This window comes from Haliotis rufescens, unplaced genomic scaffold (genome assembly GCF_023055435.1).
Source record: "Haliotis rufescens isolate VD_foot unplaced genomic scaffold, xgHalRufe1.0.p SCAF_1, whole genome shotgun sequence".
NCBI classification, from domain to species: Eukaryota; Metazoa; Mollusca; class Gastropoda; order Lepetellida; family Haliotidae; genus Haliotis; species Haliotis rufescens.
This window is the reverse complement of record NW_025963779.1, coordinates 20,077,896-20,097,996: the sequence shown is the minus strand read 5'-3', so window position 1 is coordinate 20,097,996 and position 20,101 is coordinate 20,077,896. Positions and strand designations below refer to the sequence as shown.

Sequence of the window (20,101 nt, the reverse complement as noted above, 5' to 3'; positions counted from 1 at the left end):
CTCAGACCTTTGTTTAGCGGTAGCGAGAACTGAGATAAGATTTTAATTAAATTATATCACTACCAACACAAGGCTCTACTAACGCTGTACAGATGCTGTGAAAACCCTCGTTCCCTCACTCCATCTATCACTACCAACACAGGGCTCTACTAACGCCGTACAGACGCTGTGAAAACCCTCGTTGCCTCACTCCATCTGTCACTACCAACACAAGACTCTACTAACGCTGTACAGATGCTGTGAAAACCCTCGTTCCCTCACTCCATCTATCACTACCAACACAAGACTCTACTAACGCTGTACAGATGCTGTGAAAACCCTCGTTCCCTCACTCCATCTGTCACTACCAACACAAGGCTCTACTAACGCCGTACAGATGCTGTGAAAACCCTCGTTCCCTCACTCCATCTATCACTACCAACACAAGGCTCTACAAACGCTGTACAGATGCTGTGAAAACCCTCGTTGCCTCACTCCATCTATCACTACCAACACAGGGTTCTACTAACGCTGTACAGATGCTGTGAAAACCCTCGTTCCCTCACTCCATCTGTCACTACCAACACAAGGCTCTACTAACGCCGTACAGATGCTGTGAAAACCCTCGTTGCCTCACTCCATCTATCACTACCAACACAAGGCTCTACAAACGCTGTACAGATGCTGTGAAAACCCTCGTTGCCTCACTCCATCTATCACTACCAACACAAGGCTCTACAAACGCTGTACAGATGCTGTGAAAACCCTCGTTCCCTCACTCCATCTATCACTACCAACACAAGGCTCTACTTACGCTGTACAGATGCTGTGAAAACCCTCGTTGCCTCACTCCATCTGTCACTACCACCACAAGGCTCTACTAACGCTGTACAGATGCTGTGAAAACCCTCGTTCCCTCACTCCATCTATCACTACCAACACAAGGCTCTACTAACTCTGTACAGATGCTGTGAAAACCCTCGTTCCCTCACTCCATCTATCACTACCAACACAGGGCTCTACTAACGCTGTACAGATGCTGTGAAAACCCTCGTTCCCTCACTCCATCTATCACTACCAACACAAGGCTCTACTTACGCTGTACAGATGCTGTGAAAACCCTCGTTGCCTCACTCCATCTACCACTACCAACACAAGGCTCTACTAACGCCGTACAGATGCTGTGAAAACCCTCGTTCCCTCACTCCATCTATCACTACCAACACAAGGCTCTACTAACGCCGTACAGATGCTGTGAAAACCCTCGTTCCCTCACTCCATCTATCACTACCAACACAAGACTCTACTAACTCTGTACAGATGCTGTGAAAACCCTCGTTCCCTCACTCCATCTATCACTACCAACACAGGGTTCTACTAACGCTGTACAGATGCTGTGAAAACCCTCGTTCCCTCACTCCATCTATCACTACCAACACAAGGCTCTACTAACGCTGTACAGATGCTGTGAAAACCCTCGTTCCCTCACTCCATCTACCACTACCAACACAGGGTTCTACTAACGCCGTACAGATGCTGTGAAATCCCTCGTTCCCTCACTCCATCTATCACTACCAACACAAGACTCTACTAACGCCGTACAGATGCTGTGAAGACCCTCGTTCCCTCACTCTATCACTACCAACACAAGGCTCTACTAACGCTGTACAGATGCTGTGAAAACCCTTGTTCCCTCACTCCATATGTCACTACCAACACAAGGCTCTACTAACGCTGTACAGATGTTGATTGTCCTGCGACCGCAGTCCGGTTTCACTGGATCCGGAGGCTGCACAGTGGCGTTCAGGGTGAAGGCGAGGTCCACTTTGTCAAGGTCGTAGGTGTTGTAGCGAACTGTGGCCTGGTAAACACAAATAGATCACACGGCAATATATGTCTGGTCTCATATTGGTTCTGTGTAAAAATTAACAGGATTGTGTCTTCTCGCTGTCAGAAGTACCTAAAAAAAAACAGTACAGAAATGACCCCCTTAGCCGTTAGCCGCTCCATAAGTCGGCATTTTAGTTGTGTACATTGATCTTATTCTGCTCTGGAAGTCGACATACCTGGAACAGAGCACAGCCAGTGCCCACACCATTCAGCGTGATCTCATTGGGCACCTTCAGCGGTTCTGTCTGCATCACCATACTGTTGGACCCTGACACGATGAAGTTCTTGTGGACATCCTTCCCCTCCACAGTCAGTGACATCTTGAGTTTGTCTCCGATAGCAGCAAGTTTGGCGAACTTAGACAGAGCATCTAAAGCCACCACAGTGTCCTGGGAAGACAAACGGAGATCAACATTTCGATCACATTCAGTCCGACCCTTTATTATTCCTCTTCCAGATAAAAGCAACCCAGACGTATGTTGCGTTGATACTACGATAAAAGCACACACTTATGTGTGCATGTAGGTGACAACTGACCTAAGTGGAGGCAAATCCTCCCTATGTTCCACGTGTGTATGTGGCAACTGACCTGAGTGAAGGCAAATCCTCCCTTTGTTCCATGTATGTGTGTGACAACTGACCTGAGTCAAGGCAAATCCTCCCTTTGTTCCATGTGTGTATGTGACAACTGACCTGAGTGGAGGCAAATCCTCCCTATGTTCCATGTGTGTATGTGACAACTGACCTGAGTGAAGGCAAATCCTCCCTATGTTCCACGTGTGTATGTATGTGACAACTGACCTGAGTGAAGGCAAATCCTCCCTATATTCCATGTATGTATGTATGTGACAACTGACCTGAGTGAAGGCAAATCCTCCCTATATTCCACGTGTGTATGTGACAACTGACCTGAGTGAAGGCAAATCCTCCCTATGTTCCATGTGTGTATGTGACAACTGACCTGAGTGGAGGCAAATCCTCCCTATGTTCCATGTGTGTATGTGACAACTGACCTGAGTGGAGGCAAATCCTCCCTATGTTCCATGTGTGTATGTGACAACTGACCTGAGTGAAGGCAAATCCTCCCTATATTCCATGTATGTATGTATGTGACAACTGACCTGAGTGAAGGCAAATCCTCCCTATATTCCACGTGTGTATGTGACAACTGACCTGAGTGAAGGCAAATCCTCCCTATGTTCCATGTGTGTATGTGACAACTGACCTGAGTGGAGGCAAATCCTCCCTATGTTCCATGTGTGTATGTGACAACTGACCTGAGTGAAGGCAAATCCTCCCTATGTTCCATGTGAGTATGTGACAACTGACCTGAGTGAAGGCAAATCCTCCCTATATTCCATGTATGTATGTATGTATGTGACAACTGACCTGAGTGAAGGCAAATCCTCCCTATATTCCACGTGTGTATGTGACAACTGACCTGAGTGAAGGCAAATCCTCCCTATGTTCCATGTGTGTATGTGACAACTGACCTGAGTGGAGGCAAATCCTCCCTTAGGGTTCCTCTGTTTCTGCAGCCACTTGACGACCTTCAGGCTGGACTCCAGGTCATCCTCCTCCAGGTAGGCCAGCAGGGCGTAGGCGGTCGTCTCCACGTTCAGCGACGATGCGCGGTAGTAGTAGCTCCGCTGACGGTTCGCGTCCTTCTTCGTCTCCCAATGCATCAGGGTACCTGGGGAAAACAGTGATGACAGTGCGTGAAGAAGGGATTTAACACAGAAAGTATGCCTTACGTTGAATACGTACCATATAAGTTATCATAGTGATCCAGATGAATGCCCCCCGCCCACGGAGCCTTCATTTTGACTAGGCGGTCAAAGTTCGCTCAAGGTGTACGTGACTCGACATTCAATGGAGATGTCCTCAGATCTTAACGCAGAGAGGTATCTTATCGGAGTAGCAGATCTTATTATAATGTAATTGGGCTGGATTATTGCTAAAAATGGCGTAAAACCATTCCCACTCAATGGTCCATCAAACCCCTGTATCAATATCAAGTATCAATACAGGTAGGATAAATGAATGGAGGAGTATGCAGGATAAAGACGCCAGCAGTGTGTTATTACAACATTGGAATGTTTCTTATATAGGCATGTGTACCATTAATGATTGCATTGGAGTGAAGGCCTCTCTGTACGTCGACGTGCACCTGACTGTTGGCGTCCTGGAGCGACGTGGCGTAGGCAGCGGCGGCCATGGTGTAGACGTCGGTGATTGGCTGAGCAGCGATGCATTTGATGGCGTTCCGAATCGCACGATCCTGGTAATAGTTCAATAGATTTAAAGTAACCGTATTATCACTGCACTACACGTTGTTCTATAGAATTAGGGGCGGTCGGGTAGCCTAGTGATTAGAGCGTTCGCTCGTCACGCCGAAGACCCGGATTCGATTCCCGACATGGGTGCAATGTGTGAAGCCCATTTCTGGTGTCCACCTCCGTGATATTGTGGAATATTGCTAAAGGCGGCGTAATACCATATTCCCTCACTCACTCACTCACTCACTCTATAAAATTATCTTCTCATACGTTTCATGTCATCCAACATCCCTATCCGTCGAGCATGACATGACAATGTTTTGCACAACCGTATAATTGATGACAAACATACCTCTTTGGGGGTGCCAGCAATGATGAGAGCACCGATGACGTAGGCAGTCAATGTCACGTCACTGTTGGCGCCGTCAACACCCCCTCTCATGGAGGAGTGGATGACACGACCGACCTCGGTGAAACATCCGTTTGCACTTTGCTTCCTCTTCAGCCACAGCTATTACAAACCAATATGTTAGCCACACGAATACCATTGGCTTTCAATGACTTTTAACAACAGAGACCAATCATTAAGCTTTGATAAACTAAACTAATTGGTATGTTTGCGTTCGGTCTATCGCAGAATTTTTATGCAGTGACGTCAGACTGTGATTTGAGATGTGGAACCAATTACCACTTACTCCGTAACCTGCAAGAAGACTCGTCCCCCTATCGATGAATTAATGTTACGTGCGAAAATACAACAAACCAATCAGAATGCGCGAATGACTTCTAGTACTTCGGTCAAAGAATACCTCAGGATTCATTTTTGATTTCATATTTGTCCTGCATTTAAGAATATACAAAAGATACAGTTAAATGTGTTCAGTCATCCTCTATAATACTGTTAGTCTCGATGTGTTTTCAATAGCATCTGGAATATACATGATATATGGGGGGAATGTACGTGAATCATTACGCAACGAGTTGACCATTCTTTTAGCTATGCCCTTTTGCGCTTAGACGGAACCCAGTCTCATAATGGCCACGAGAGGGGCACGAGTCGCTACACGGCTTGTCTCGGAATAATACGAGTTGGTCACGAATGATAAGGAACAAATTGGACTGAGCGTGCCACAAGAGTGTCGCCTCACCCTCGCCCTACTGAGGACGTTCTGGTCAATCTCCAGGAAAGGCTGGGCCTCGGTGAAGGACTTGATCACGAAGGCAGTGAGCCACGTGCTGCCGCTCCTGTCGGAGTTGCCAAACGCGCTAAAGGACCCATCATCTCGCATGTAGTTCAGCTCCCGCTGGTAGCCTGCACAAAACAAGAGAATTGGAAACATGGTTTAAGTAACTGCTGTCCTAACATTGAACGGACCTTTCGGAAATAATGCCCTTTGTATAACGTTGTTCTTGAAAATACTAAATATTCTTTCTTTGTGTTGCAATTGAAATAAGTAAATAGGCAAAACGTGAATTGGTTTACAAGTTAAAAAATTCAACTTACCGAATGATAATTGTCAAAGTTACTTAGCATCAGGTTATATGCATATAAATCAAAACGTATAGCGGTCTCAGAAACTAGGTCGCCGACATCACGTTATCTCGTTGGGTACTGTGGTTGGACAGTGTCTCAACGCTCTTATACACTAGGCGGCGGTCGGGTAGCCTAGTGGTTAAAGCGTTCGCTCGTCATGCCGAAGACCCGGGTTCGATTCCCGACATTGGTACAATGTGTGAAGCCCATTTCTTGTGTCCCCCGACGTGTTATTGCAGGAATATCGCTAAAAGCGGCGTAAAACCATACTCACTCTTTAACAGGAGCTTTAACAGGCTAGAATGACTATACTTATAAGTAGGGCGTAGATAAAGGTGCCGCGATGGACCGTGAAACGTTGTGCCCCTGAGTTGTGTCAGGATCCACTGACTGCTGATTTGAATTCAAGTCTTTCGCCCTGATTATGAACTTTGGTTTTACAGGAAACAATGCCCGTGCAAGTGGCTTTCACCAAAGTGATAGCATCTGCCACCGAAACGTTTGGGTGTGGTCCAACAAGAAGCCGACACGCACTCTATGAGTAGATTCACTGATTTGACCCAGGTATACTTACCACTTCCGAGGTACTTGTTGATGGTCTCAGATATCTCTGGTGTCAGCTGATTGGTGGACTTTAGGTAACTCATGATGAACACATTCGGGGCAAAGTTGATCATGTTCTGTTCTCCGCAGCCGTAGGGAACGCGGAGGAGGTCGCCGATGTTGCTAAAGCTGGGCCCCATCAGATCACCTGGATGTAAGATAGATGTAACAGTAAATGGTCATTCTCTGAACATATCCAAGTAAAACCAAACTAATTAAACTCGTCTCCAAATTGGCTTGGCCCATCAGATAACCTAGATGTAAGGCAGGTGTGACTGTAACTGGTCATCCTCTAAATTGTCAAAGTAAAACCAAACTACGTAAACGAAAACTAAATAAACTCATCACCAAGTAGGCCGAAGTTGTTTCGATTCCCTAACACCATAAAAAGGTTAAAATCATGTACTCTCAGAGAAGACCCGTGAAGATCCGGAGTAGAATAGGTCTTCAGCAACCCATGCCTGCCTTAAAAGGCGACTATGCTTGTCTTAAGAGGCCTCTAACGGGGTCGGAGGGTCAGACTCGCTGACTTGGTTGATGCATGTCATCGTATCCCAATTGCGTGGATCGATGCTCATGATGTCAAACACTGGATTGTCTGGTCCAGACTTGATAATTTACAGACCGCCGTCATATAACTGGAATACTGCTGAGTATGGCGTTAAACAACAAACAAACAAACAAACAAACTCCGCAGGGTACATGCTATATCAATTCCAACTGATTAAGAAGTTCTGAAAAAAAGAAACGCAAAAGTGATTTTAGATGTATATTTTATATATCATAAAAATAATCAACAGATCGACATCCTTAAATAATCGATAGTTCAGAATTGGCACACGTCATTGTCAGTGACCCAGGTTCGATAAGGCACACATGGAACAGTAGATTTTCAAGATGAAGGTCATCTGTTCTCAATATCTTGTATGGCCACCATTAGAGTCCAAAACTGACTGGCATCGTCGTGCCATGGAAGCAATCAGATCCCGAATTGTAGCTTGGAGAATGTTCACCAACTCTGCCTACAGTGCTTGTGCCAACTGTTCCGTGGTTGTTACTGACGGGCTCGCAGTCGTTGATCCAATGCATCTCATAAATGTTCGATTGGCTTTAAATCTGCAGACCTGAAGGACCGTGGCAGGACCTGGATGGTGTGTTTCCTGAAAAAGGCTGTTGTCAGTCTAGCCGTGTGAGGTCGGCCGTTGTCTCGTTGGAAAATGACGTTCGCTTGTTGCTTCATGGGAAGGACGTGTGGCCGAAGAATATCATGCGTGTAACGTTAACGTTGTGTCGTTAAATACCCCAGACCTTGCACCAAGTTGTTCTACCAGTGTAGGAGATGGCCGCCCACATCATCACACTACCACCACTAAATCTATCCACTTCCTGTGTGCAGTTTCGTGCATAACGTTCCCCGCGACCATCCGCACGGCGAAGCATAAAACGTGATTCTTCACAAAACCAAACTTGTCTCCATCGCAGCTGTGGCCATACTCTGTGACCTTGACACCATTGATGTCGCAGCCGACGATGCAGGTCAGTCAAAATGACACCTCGAACTGGTCGACTAGCGCGAATGTCTGGGCTGATATCCTGCACAATCCTGGTATTGCCGTAGTTGTAGAGGTGGTCGTGATGGTTCTTTCACCTAAGTGGCGTAGTCGTATGAATCAAATAATTAGTCGACCGGAGCTAGAAAGGTCCCGTGTGTCTAAAAACGGTTCGACAGTCCTGTAATGTTACTTGGTGCTACACGGAACGTGGCAACAGCTGAAGATGATTCTCCTGTTTGAAGTCGGCCGATGGCGTTGTTACGTTGGACTTCCGTCAGTCGTGGCATGTTTTCTCTGTTAACTTGCAGTTAGATTGTGAGGGCATGCAAATGTAAATCCAACGTTTATATAGCCCAACAAGTGATATTGTACTTTCATGTCAGGTTGGTGTGTTTTGGTGCCAGGGACTCACGTGGTTGTGTGTTTACGATTTTTCAATCTTTTCACCAGATTTCAGCTGTACCTTATTCTTTCCACGCAAATCAATCCCAATCCATGCCGAATGACCAGTTCATTTTTTGTTTTAATTTATATAAATGTCGGCAACACACTGTCGGGTTTTACTACTTTTGCGTCCCATTTTTTGCAGAGTATATACTATATGAATATGTTGTCCCTAAAACAAAGGGATAATGAAGAATATTGACCATGCATCCCAACAACATAAGAAACATCAAATGAAAATTATATGTATCTGAATTTGTTTTCTATTTAGTTTTGCAACATTTCTGATAAATTTGAATCTCATTCGAACTCCAAGTGTTGGGTAAACTGTAAACAATCCTCACCGATAACGCTGAGCACACCCCTCCCGGAGTCGGGCACAATAGCTTGATCCGCGGGGAGGGGCAGGTCGATGGAGTCAAAGAATTCTGTTCCTGTTTCTGAAAACAAGGGAAACAAATCCGTCACTGACCACAATACTGAATATACATGTAAACGTCAAGTTCCCACCCTCGCCGAACTAGGCTGCAATTATGGAGTTATATTTTGGCTGGACTAACGAGTCTATGCATAGTCCAATTAAATCGGGTAACGAAATCAACATCCGGTTCGTAAACTGCCGTGCAGATTTCGGTCGATTGCAGGAGTTGCAAAGCATATGTACTGTCAACTTAGCGTCAACAGATATTTTCCAAATCTCTTCATGTTTTGTAATCATGTTGCTCACGTGATTTGATGCATTTTGCCAAGTAAGAGGGTTTTATTACAATATAGATCTTGATGATCGATCAGATCGTCTTGACTGGACGCCGTCATTTTGTTTGAAGCAAATGCAAGTGATATGAAAGGTGGACTACTGACGTACCTGAACACGCCATGGTGATGTAGGTGTAATACTGACGTACCTGAACACGCCATGGTGCTGTAGGTGTACTACTGACGTACCTGAACACGCCATGATGCTGTAGGTGTACTACTGACGTACATGAACACACCATGATGCTGTAGGTGTACTACTGAAATACCCGATCACGCCATGGTGCTGTAGATGTACTACACACATACCTGAACACGCCATGGTGCTGTAGATGTACTAATGACATACCTGAACACGCCATGGTGCTGTAGATGTACTACACACATACCTGAACACGCCATGGTGCTGTAGATGTACTAATGACATACCTGAACACGCCATGGTGCTGTAGGTGTACTACACACATACCTGAACACGCCATGGTGCTGTAGATGTACTACACACATACCTGAACACGCCATGGTGCTGTAGATGTACTAATGACATACCTGAACACGCCATGGTGCTGTAGATGTACTACACACATACCTGAACACACCATGGTGCTGTAGATGTACTAATGACATACCTGAACACGCCATGGTGCTGTAGGTGTACTACTGACGTACCTGAACACGCCATGGTGATGTAGGTGTACTACTGACGTACCTGAACACGCCATGGTGCTGTAGGTGTACTACTGACGTACCTGAACACGCCATGGTGCTGTAGGTGTTCTACTGACGTACCTGAACACGCCATGGTGCTGTAGATGTACTAATGACATACCTGAACACGCCATGGTGCTGTAGGTGTACTACTGACGTACCTGAACACGCCATGGTGATGTAGGTGTACTACTGACGTACCTGAACACGCCATGGTGCTGTAGGTGTACTACTGACGTACCTGAACACGCCATGGTGATGTAGGTGTACTACTGACGTACCTGAACACGCCATGGTCCTGTAGTTGTACTGCTGACGTACCTGAACACACCATGATGCTGTAGGTGTACTACACACATACCTGAACACACCATGATGCTGTAGGTGTACTACACACATACCTGAACACGCCATGGTGCTGTAGGTGTACTACTGACGTACCTGAACACGCCATGGTGATGTAGGTGTACTACTGACGTACCTGAACACGCCATGGTCCTGTAGTTGTACTGCTGACGTACCTGAACACACCATGATGCTGTAGGTGTACTACACACATACCTGAACACACCATGATGCTGTAGGTGTACTACACACATACCTGAACACGCCATGGTGCTGTAGGTGTACTACTGACGTACCTGAACACGCCATGGTGCTGTAGATGTACTACTGACATACCTGAACACGCCATGGTGCTGTAGGTGTTCTACTGACGTACCTGAACACATCATGGTGATGTAGGTGTTCTACTGACGTACCTGGCCACATCATGATGATGTAGGTGAGCTATTGACGTACCTGAACACGCCATGGTGCTGTAGATGTACTGCTGACGTACCTGAACACACCATGGTGCTGTAGGTGTACTACTGACGTACTTGAACACACCATGGCGCTGTAGGCGTACTACTGACGTACCTGAACACAACATGGTGATGTAGGTGTTCTACTAACGAACCTGAACTCACCATGGTGCTGTAGATGTACTGCTGACGTACCCGAACACACCATGGTGCTGTAGATGTACTGCTGACGTACCTGAACACATCATGGTGCTGTAGGTGTGCTACTGACGTACCTGAACACACCATGGTGATGTAGATGTACTACTGACGTACCTGAACACGCCATGGTGCTGTAGGTGTGCTAATGATGTACCTGAACACACCATGGTGATGTAGATGTACTACTGACGTACCTGAACACATCATGGTGCTGTAGGTGTGCTACAGACGTACCTGAACACGCCATGGTCCTGTAGTTGTACTGCTGACGTACCTGAACACACCATGATGCTGTAGGTGTACTACACACATACCTGAACACACCATGATGCTGTAGGTGTACTACACACATACCTGAACACGCCATGGTGCTGTAGGTGTACTACTGACGTACCTGAACACGCCATGGTGCTGTAGATGTACTACTGACATACCTGAACACGCCATGGTGCTGTAGGTGTTCTACTGACGTACCTGAACACATCATGGTGATGTAGGTGTTCTACTGACGTACCTGGCCACATCATGATGATGTAGGTGAGCTATTGACGTACCTGAACACGCCATGGTGCTGTAGATGTACTGCTGACGTACCTGAACACACCATGGTGCTGTAGGTGTACTACTGACGTACTTGAACACACCATGGCGCTGTAGGCGTACTACTGACGTACCTGAACACAACATGGTGATGTAGGTGTTCTACTAACGAACCTGAACTCACCATGGTGCTGTAGATGTACTGCTGACGTACCCGAACACACCATGGTGCTGTAGATGTACTGCTGACGTACCTGAACACATCATGGTGCTGTAGGTGTGCTACTGACGTACCTGAACACACCATGGTGATGTAGATGTACTACTGACGTACCTGAACACGCCATGGTGCTGTAGGTGTGCTAATGATGTACCTGAACACACCATGGTGATGTAGATGTACTACTGACGTACCTGAACACATCATGGTGCTGTAGGTGTGCTACAGACGTACCTGAACACACAATGGTGATGTAGATGTACTACTCACGTGCCTGAACACGTCATGGTGCTGTAGATGTACTGCTGACGTACCTGAACACACCATGGTGCTGTAGATGTACTGCTGACGTACCTGAACACACCATTGTAATGTAGGTGTACTACTGACGTACCTGGCCACACCATGGTGATGTAGGTGTGCTAATGACGTACCTGGCCACGCCATGGTGCTGTAGGTGTACTACTGACGTTCCTGAACACACCATGGTGATGTAAGTGTGCTACTAACGTACCTGGTCACACCATGGTGCTGTGGGTGTTCTACTGACGTACCTGAACACACCATGGTGTTGTAGGTGTACTACTGACGTACCTGAACACACCATGTTGCTGTAGGTGTTCTACTGACGTACCCGAACACACCATGGTGCTGTAGGTGTAATACTGACGTACCTGAACACGCCATGGTGCTGTAGGTGTACTACTGACGTACCTGAACACACCATGGTGATGTAGGTGTTCTACTGACGTACCTGAACACACCATGGTGATGTAGGTGTACTACTGACGTACCTGGCCACACCATGGTGATGTAGGTGTGCTAATGACTTACCTGGCCTCACCATGGTGATGTAGGTGTACTACTGACGTACCTGAACACGCCATGGTGCTGTAGGTGTATTCCTTCTCATCGCCTTCCGGCTGAAATGAACAATTATATCATGCTAACATTTCCATAGAACATATTCGGAAATATCTTGTTTGTATAATATATTAAATTATCAGTTACACAAAGCGATTCCACCAGATGGTAGATTTGTCGATGGATTACAATATGTTTGCGATGTTGTTGTAGTTATACGACACTGCCTTATGTCAAGCTCTGCAATGGGTGGAGAACTCTGGAATGGCTGCCGACCTGACCAGCTGACAATGTTATTACAAAACAAGCTTCTAGATCGGTTCTGCGAATTGCACTGGAGTATATTTGTATATAACATGTGACAACTTACCTCCACGAGGAGTTGCCTGACCACGGCGTCCTTGATTCCGATTGCCTCCCCTGCAGCCGTTACCTTGGGGCACTGCGAATCCCCGGGAATCGACTTGGCCTAACATTAATCAACATATAATTAAAGCATATACCCTATAATAACTTAGTAAATGAAATATTACCTTGACCGACATCTCGTTAACTTACATGTCGAATTGATGGGGAAAGAGAAGTTAATGAAGATAATGTTTATAGAAATGGGCTTCTTTGTGAAAAAAAACTTCAGGAACTATGGGCGACCACTCGGTGTAATAGATTGTGCACCTACGCGCGCATTTCTCATATCCACGGCGGAACGAGACGAATAAACTCGGAATGTTTTAGAAATTGCAGCGCCATCTGGTGTTCTTTATTGTTGTCCTTTAGTGTCCTTTTGTGTGCACTGACGTTCTTTAACATTGTTTAGTACACATTGTTCTTTCTTTTCATGTGACGTCTTTTGTTTGCGAGTTGTTCATTGGTATCTGTTTGTATTTTTAGGTCATTATTCGTATGTAAATAATGGCCTTTATTGGCAACATTTATTCTTTATTCGTAACATTTGACTATCATTGCCTACTTGTGACTTTTTCAACTGTGTATCTTCTGACTGAATGGCCGCCCGTAACGGACTTTTTGAAATAAAAGACTTAAACTGTTCCATAAGATAATCCGGAGTTACGGCTGGATTCCAGAGAGTAACGAACGTTATGTCCGCATAAGAAAATAATTTTGTGACGATTGTAATCACCTGTGCCGTGATGTTGATGAAACCGATATTTCGCGGGACAATAACGTAATCATGACGTTTCGCCTCGTTTCCACATATGCACATCCACGTGACTCGCTCAGGGTTCAGAAGGTCAAACTCACTTGACTCGTTGAGTCGCAGTTCAATCTGAAAAGACACCACAAGCAGTCAGTGTTTTTACAGGTGTCTAGACTGTGTCAACTCCAGTCGCTGTTTAATGTCTGCTGAAATAATTCGTCTCCCAGTAGTGGACTTGTGGGATCCCAGACTACGGGAGGAAACGCCTTGATTGTATATTTAACCGAATCTTTATTAACGATCATTTAGGTTAGTATGACAACAAAGGTAATGACATTACATAACTCCATTCCCATGTATGCGTGTGGAAAGGGCAGTGAATAGTACGGATCATTTTACCATCGAAAACAGATTTAGTTACATCAAGTAAAACAGGTTAACGAAAATGTCCTTGACCCAAGAGGAACAAGAAGACAAAGCCCTCTTTACCCCCTGTCTATTGTCTGATCTTGAAGAGAATGACGTGTGCAAAGAAATGTGACATCGTAAATATAAACTGGTTTGCCCACCTGTATGTGGAAGATGTGGAATGCAAGACCTACTGTATGGCATCTCCATAAAACTTTGTACAAATATTTGCTTTAGTAAGACTGAAATTATAAACAATAGTTCTAACCATCTTTGTGAAGGCTTAGAGTATTGTATATATTGTGTGCGTTCATTTGAATTTCATGAATATTAGTATGTAGCAGGGGGCACGGGTGGCCCAGTCGTCTAAGGCGCCGCGATTCGCTGTGCTGAGTTGCGTCCCTTGGGCACGTCAGAAACCTATGATTGTGGGTTCGAATCCCGGTTCGCCCCGATTATGTTTCTAGGTTTGTCAGCACCATACCCGTGCTCGTTGGTTTCACCGAAGTGGTAAACGTCTGAGACCTGCATCACTTCGGGCTTTCCTCCCACATTAAGCTGACACGCCGCGATATAACTGTAATACTGTTAAAAGCGGTGTTAAACCCAACTCACTCACTCACTCACTCACTCACTCACTACTATGTAGCACTGTTACACAGTCAGGTATGTTTGCACCCCTAACCTTTACATCTGAGTAACCAAATCTTTGAAAGGCATTTAGAAGTGATACACATAAGGAAGAGATTTATAAGGATGTCAACTTCTTTATTATGAGGAACACATCATCTGTTGGCTTCCGTTGCATTTTTGTCAGTTCCTACCCTTTGTTATTTTCCACCTTTTGTTATTATTTTGTTGTCCTTACCTGTACATATATATGCTTTTTGCCCGATGGCATTCATTCACCTGATGAAGGAGTAAGCATATGCTCCGAAACGTTGTGTTCCTCATAATAAAGAAGTTGACATCCATATAGTCTCTTCCTTAAGTAACCAGAGTAAGGTACACGGTACAGGTAAGGTACAAACAGTGTGGACATGCTTGCCCCTCAACATCTGTTGAACTTCTAATGCATCTCCCATGAATGCTTTCCCTTATAGCTTCGTTTATTGCAGTGTCTACTGGTGTGACAACTTATTACAATAATCATTGAACCAACGTAGAGATGAACTGAGAAAAAATTAAAAATGAATTATTCATAATTAATTAAAACCAAGCCTCTTCAAAACCTTAAACGTTTGAGAGATTTTTATGTTTAATCAAATAATGAGAAATATAAATGGATATATTTCAACTGACTTTGTTTCTTTGTGCTGAATATGAGTCGAAAATATAGCTTACTGGATCAATATTAATGATTGATCGGTTATAATGAATCAATCATCAATTCTGAAATTGAAGCCAATTCCCAACACTAACAGTTTCATGATTTAGAATCGTTAGAACTTATCGCTATCTAAGAACACTAGGGAACTATTGTGAGTAAAGATGGGTTTTTTTGCGAATTGAAATATCAGTTTCATATAAATTTATTATGAACAAAGAATAAATAGTAAGAATTGTAATGATTTGTTTTGTTTCATATTTGGTGATAGTGAAAACTGAATAAATGTAATCAATATACACATGTTTGTTTGTGTATGACAAACATACTAGAATAAATACCATTAATAGTTACCAGTGGCAAGTGAAGTCGAACAGGTACAGGATTAGATCAGAACAACGAAAATACTCACCTCAATACATTCTGTGAGGTAGTTGAAGACGGTGACGGTGAGGGGGATGTACTCCCCCCTGATGGCGGCGTAAGGGAGGGTGAAGGAGACGAAGAACGGCTGAAACGCTGTCACGGACGCCGACTCAGACACGCCGACACCGACATCCGACTTGGCACAGACAGTGCTACCGACCCACTCTGTAATGCTTCCGGGGAGAGTCTTATTCAGCTCCAGTTTCCCAGAATCACTGAACCGGATAACAATGTTATCATTATGTCCCTATATATTCACTGGACACGATAACAATGTTATCATTATGTCCCTATATATTCACTGGACAAGATAACAATGTTACAATATGTCACTATATAATCACTGGACAGGAAAACAATGTTACAATATGTCACTATATAATCACTGGACACGATAACAATGTTACAATATGTCACTATATAATCACTAGACAGGATAACAATGTTATCATTATGTCCCTATATAATTACTGGACACGATAACAATGTTACAATATGTCACTATATAATCACTGGACAGGATAACAATGTTATCATTATGTCCCTATATAATTACTGGACACGATAACAATGTTACAATATGTCACTATATATTCACTGGACAGGATAACAATGTTGTCATTATGTCCCTATACATTCACTGGACAAGATAACAATGTTATCGATATGTCAATATACCATCACTAGACAGGATAACAATGTTATCAATAAGTCACTATACAATCACTAGACAGGATAACAATTTTATCATTATGTCCCTATACATTCACTGGACAAGATAACAATGTTATCGATATGTCAATACACCATCACTAAACAGGATAACAATGTTATCATTATGTCCCTATACAATCACTAGACAGGATAACAATGTTATCAATATGTCAATATACAATCACTGGACAGCATAACAATGTTATCAAATATGTCGTCAATGCGCCATGCAATGTCACTGGACAGGATAACAAAGTTATCAATATGTCATTCAATCACTGGACAGGATAACAATGTTGTCATTATGTCCCTATACATTCACTGGACAAGATAACAATGTTATCGATATGTCAATATACCATCACTAGACAGGATAACAATGTTACACTATGTCACTATATAATCACTGGACACGATAACAATGTTACAATATGTCACTATATGATCACTGGACACGATAACAATGTGATCAATATGTCACCATACAATTACTGGACAGGAAAACAATGTTATCAGTATGTCGCTGAAATAGTCAGTGAGCAGGGTAACAATGTTGTCAGTATACACTATGAATAGTCACTCGTCAGGATAACATTGTATCAATATGTCGCTATACAGAGTCACCCGACAGGATAACAATGTTGCAATGTATCGCTATGCAGTCACTATACAGGGTCACAATGTTACAATATGTCACTATATATACAATCACTGGACAGGATAACAATGTTGTCAAAATGTCGCCGGAGACTGGGATCACCCACTGGCGTCAAACCTGCCCAATGATCTCCCTAGAGACCAAAGATCCCCACAGGCGTCATACCTACCAAGTGATCTCCTTAGGGACCGGGATCCCCACTGGCGTTCAACCTGCCCAATGATCTCCCTAGAGACCGGGATCCCCACTGGCGTCTAACCTGCCCAATGATCTCCCTAGAGACCGGGATCCCCCTGCCATACTTACCCAACGATCTCCAGGTCCCACAGCCAGGTCTCAGGGAAGTATTGTCTCAATGCTACCGTCTTTTTCTTCGGGTCTGGAGCTTCTTCTGGAAGAATACAAAGCAAATGTCTTATCTTTAATTGGAAACAATTCTAAATCAAATATGATCTTTTCTTCGGGACATTACTGATATCTAATGAACCTTCCCATAATGTATGTTCCAATATATAAATACGTGCCATTGTATCGTCCACATTTCACTGTAGTGTTAAAATGTTGTGTCATGACGACTCCTAGACAGCACAAGGTACATCTGCTCAGGAATGAAGTGAGTGGGGAACGATCACTCACATAGAAGGTTAACATTGTGACTACCCAAGCCTCCTTGTAGTCAGCTTCTAAGACAGTGAGTGAGTGAGTGAGTATGGTTTCACGTCACTTTTAGCAATATTCCAGCAATATCGTGGTGGTGGACACCAGAAATGGGCTTCACACATAGAACCCATGTCGAGAATCGAACCCGGGTCTTCGGCGTGACGAGCGAACGCCTTAACCACTAGGCTACCCGACCGTCCCGCTTTTAAAATAGGAATGGTGTGCTGGGGTCCAACTGTGATCTGGAATCTCCATAACGACCATGTCCATGATGGCGATTGAGCATCGACACTGGCACATTAATACTCTACATATGCCGCGAAGATCCGGGGTAGAAAAGGTCTTCAGCAATCCAAGCTTGTCTTAAAAGGCGACTATGCTTGTCGTAAGACGCGACCAACGGGATCGGGTGGCCAGGCTCGCTGACTTGGTTGATGCATGTCATCGTATCCCTATTGCGTGGATCGATGCTCATGATGTCTATCAATGGATTGTCTGGTCAGGACTTGATTAGTTACAGACCGCCGTCATATAGTTGGAACATTGCTGAGTGCGGCGTTAAACAACAAGCAAACAAACAAACACTACATGTGCTGAATGTTGTGAAGTATCTCTTAGTTGATCACTTGCTGAACATAGTTATTTTACACGTTCAAATGTCAAGAAGTGAGAAGGCAACTAGTTTGCTTTGTCAACATTTTTAGTTCTATGAAATTTGAATATTTTAAACATTATAAAAGATATCTACCTACGCGGGGCCTACGCAGAAACTTGTACGTTTGTGTTGTCCAGAGAAGGATGCTGTCGGTCATCTTGCAGATTTAGATATGACTCAAAATGTGTTCATTCGAATTAGGAACGGGAATATTTGATTATCATGAATATATATTATGCAGTTAAAAGTTGTACCATGTACATGTTTTCACTATAAAGTCGAAAACGACCTTAGACCTTCGCGAGGGAGTTGAATGGTCCAGGTTCAAATGTTTTTTAAAATTTGTTTATAACAGGTTTGCAAAATATAATTATGAAACGAATTTCTTTTTCATTCCTTTCATTCAGTATGTCTTCGGAAATTAAATCATGCTTGAGATAAAGAGCTGACATATACGCTCTTTGTTCAAGCAGGAATATACAGGAGATAGGGTGAAAAGGGGTTTAACGTCGCGTCTAAGATTTTGGCAATTATATAGCGTCATATAGCTGGAATATAGCTGAGTGCGGCGTAAACCAACCAACCAACCAGCCAACACTATTGTCAATATTGGTCGTCCGATAATCATATACAGCAACCTTCTATATATTTTTAAAAAGTATAGTTAATACAACTTAACAGTAGAATATACTGATGGTGGTTCATATAGTGGTTCATTCCCATCTAGATCAGCTTGGTGAGCTTTTGTACACAGACGTTAGAGAATGAAGTAAACATTTGGAGAGAGAGACTAGCGCAGAGACCATGGTACCGTTGTACAAAACAACCTGTCGTAAGTCTATGGTAAGGTATGGGAATTACGATCACCTTAGCCCTAAGATCGCTTTGTACGACGGCACCCAGAACTCTAACGATACCATACAACCCACACACGCTTACAAATTCTTTGTTCTTTGTAACATATGCATCTCTATCCACATTTAAGACCACCCCTGAAACTTTGTATTAAAATCAAGATCAAACGTGTCGAAGTATAAACATTGAAATTAACATTGCTATGACTATGATTGCCATTATCATTTTGCACTGTGAATATTTTATGTCTGAAAGAATCAATTTCTTTTCATGTCTGATTGATACACTTGATGTTACTGTTTGTGTGAAAATATGCTCGACGACGATGGGACGGGTAACTCGGGTACCCGGGTCGGGTGGGTACTGAGTAGGACCCGGGTACCCACAGGACTACCCGGACCCGTGGTTAGTCACTTGATATATTGTTTATGACAAAAAATATCTAGAACTCTATGGTTAAACTAAAAGTAACTAATGTTCGCATTTCTTTCTGACTATGCACCCATTCCTTCTGATTTTCCATATGGTTGAATAAAGATATAACTTAATTTCAACTTCAGTGTATGAATGACCAGATTGTTTAATACGTGTACCTAAATACGTTTTTGGCAGGGCTATGCTCAAAATGTTCCCAATCAGACATTTTGAGACATCTCCTGAGACCTACAGTGGGTACCCGGGTAGGGTCGGGTAATAGGGGTGGGTGGGTAACCGGGTAGTGAATTTGGACTCGTCCCAGCCCTCATGCTTTCTTTTTTTCTCGGTGCAGGTGCTCTTGGCTTAAAGGTCAGTAAAGGGAAATGATGATTGTTTGAATGGCATTCTAGAAATTGGCAAATAAGTAATAAAAACATTCAACTTT

General features: G+C 43.8%; 1 protein-coding gene across 1 annotated transcript in view; it reads right to left on the bottom strand.

Annotated features, from left to right (window-relative positions):
* LOC124115789 (alpha-2-macroglobulin-like) overlaps positions 1 to 20,101 on the bottom strand; it is a 68,445-nt gene that overhangs the window by 18,730 nt on the left and 29,614 nt on the right. The window contains exons 19-31 of the mRNA XM_048392739.1: positions 17,376 to 17,460; positions 15,684 to 15,912; positions 13,519 to 13,665; positions 12,748 to 12,846; positions 12,388 to 12,436; positions 8,627 to 8,722; positions 6,257 to 6,433; positions 5,297 to 5,460; positions 4,501 to 4,659; positions 3,991 to 4,150; positions 3,363 to 3,562; positions 2,046 to 2,258; positions 1,713 to 1,840 (exon numbers count right to left, since the gene is read on the bottom strand). Coding sequence (XP_048248696.1) covers positions 1,713 to 1,840; positions 2,046 to 2,258; positions 3,363 to 3,562; positions 3,991 to 4,150; positions 4,501 to 4,659; positions 5,297 to 5,460; positions 6,257 to 6,433; positions 8,627 to 8,722; positions 12,388 to 12,436; positions 12,748 to 12,846; positions 13,519 to 13,665; positions 15,684 to 15,912; positions 17,376 to 17,460 — 1,906 coding nt within the window. The remainder of the gene's footprint in view (positions 1 to 1,712; positions 1,841 to 2,045; positions 2,259 to 3,362; positions 3,563 to 3,990; positions 4,151 to 4,500; positions 4,660 to 5,296; positions 5,461 to 6,256; positions 6,434 to 8,626; positions 8,723 to 12,387; positions 12,437 to 12,747; positions 12,847 to 13,518; positions 13,666 to 15,683; positions 15,913 to 17,375; positions 17,461 to 20,101) is intronic.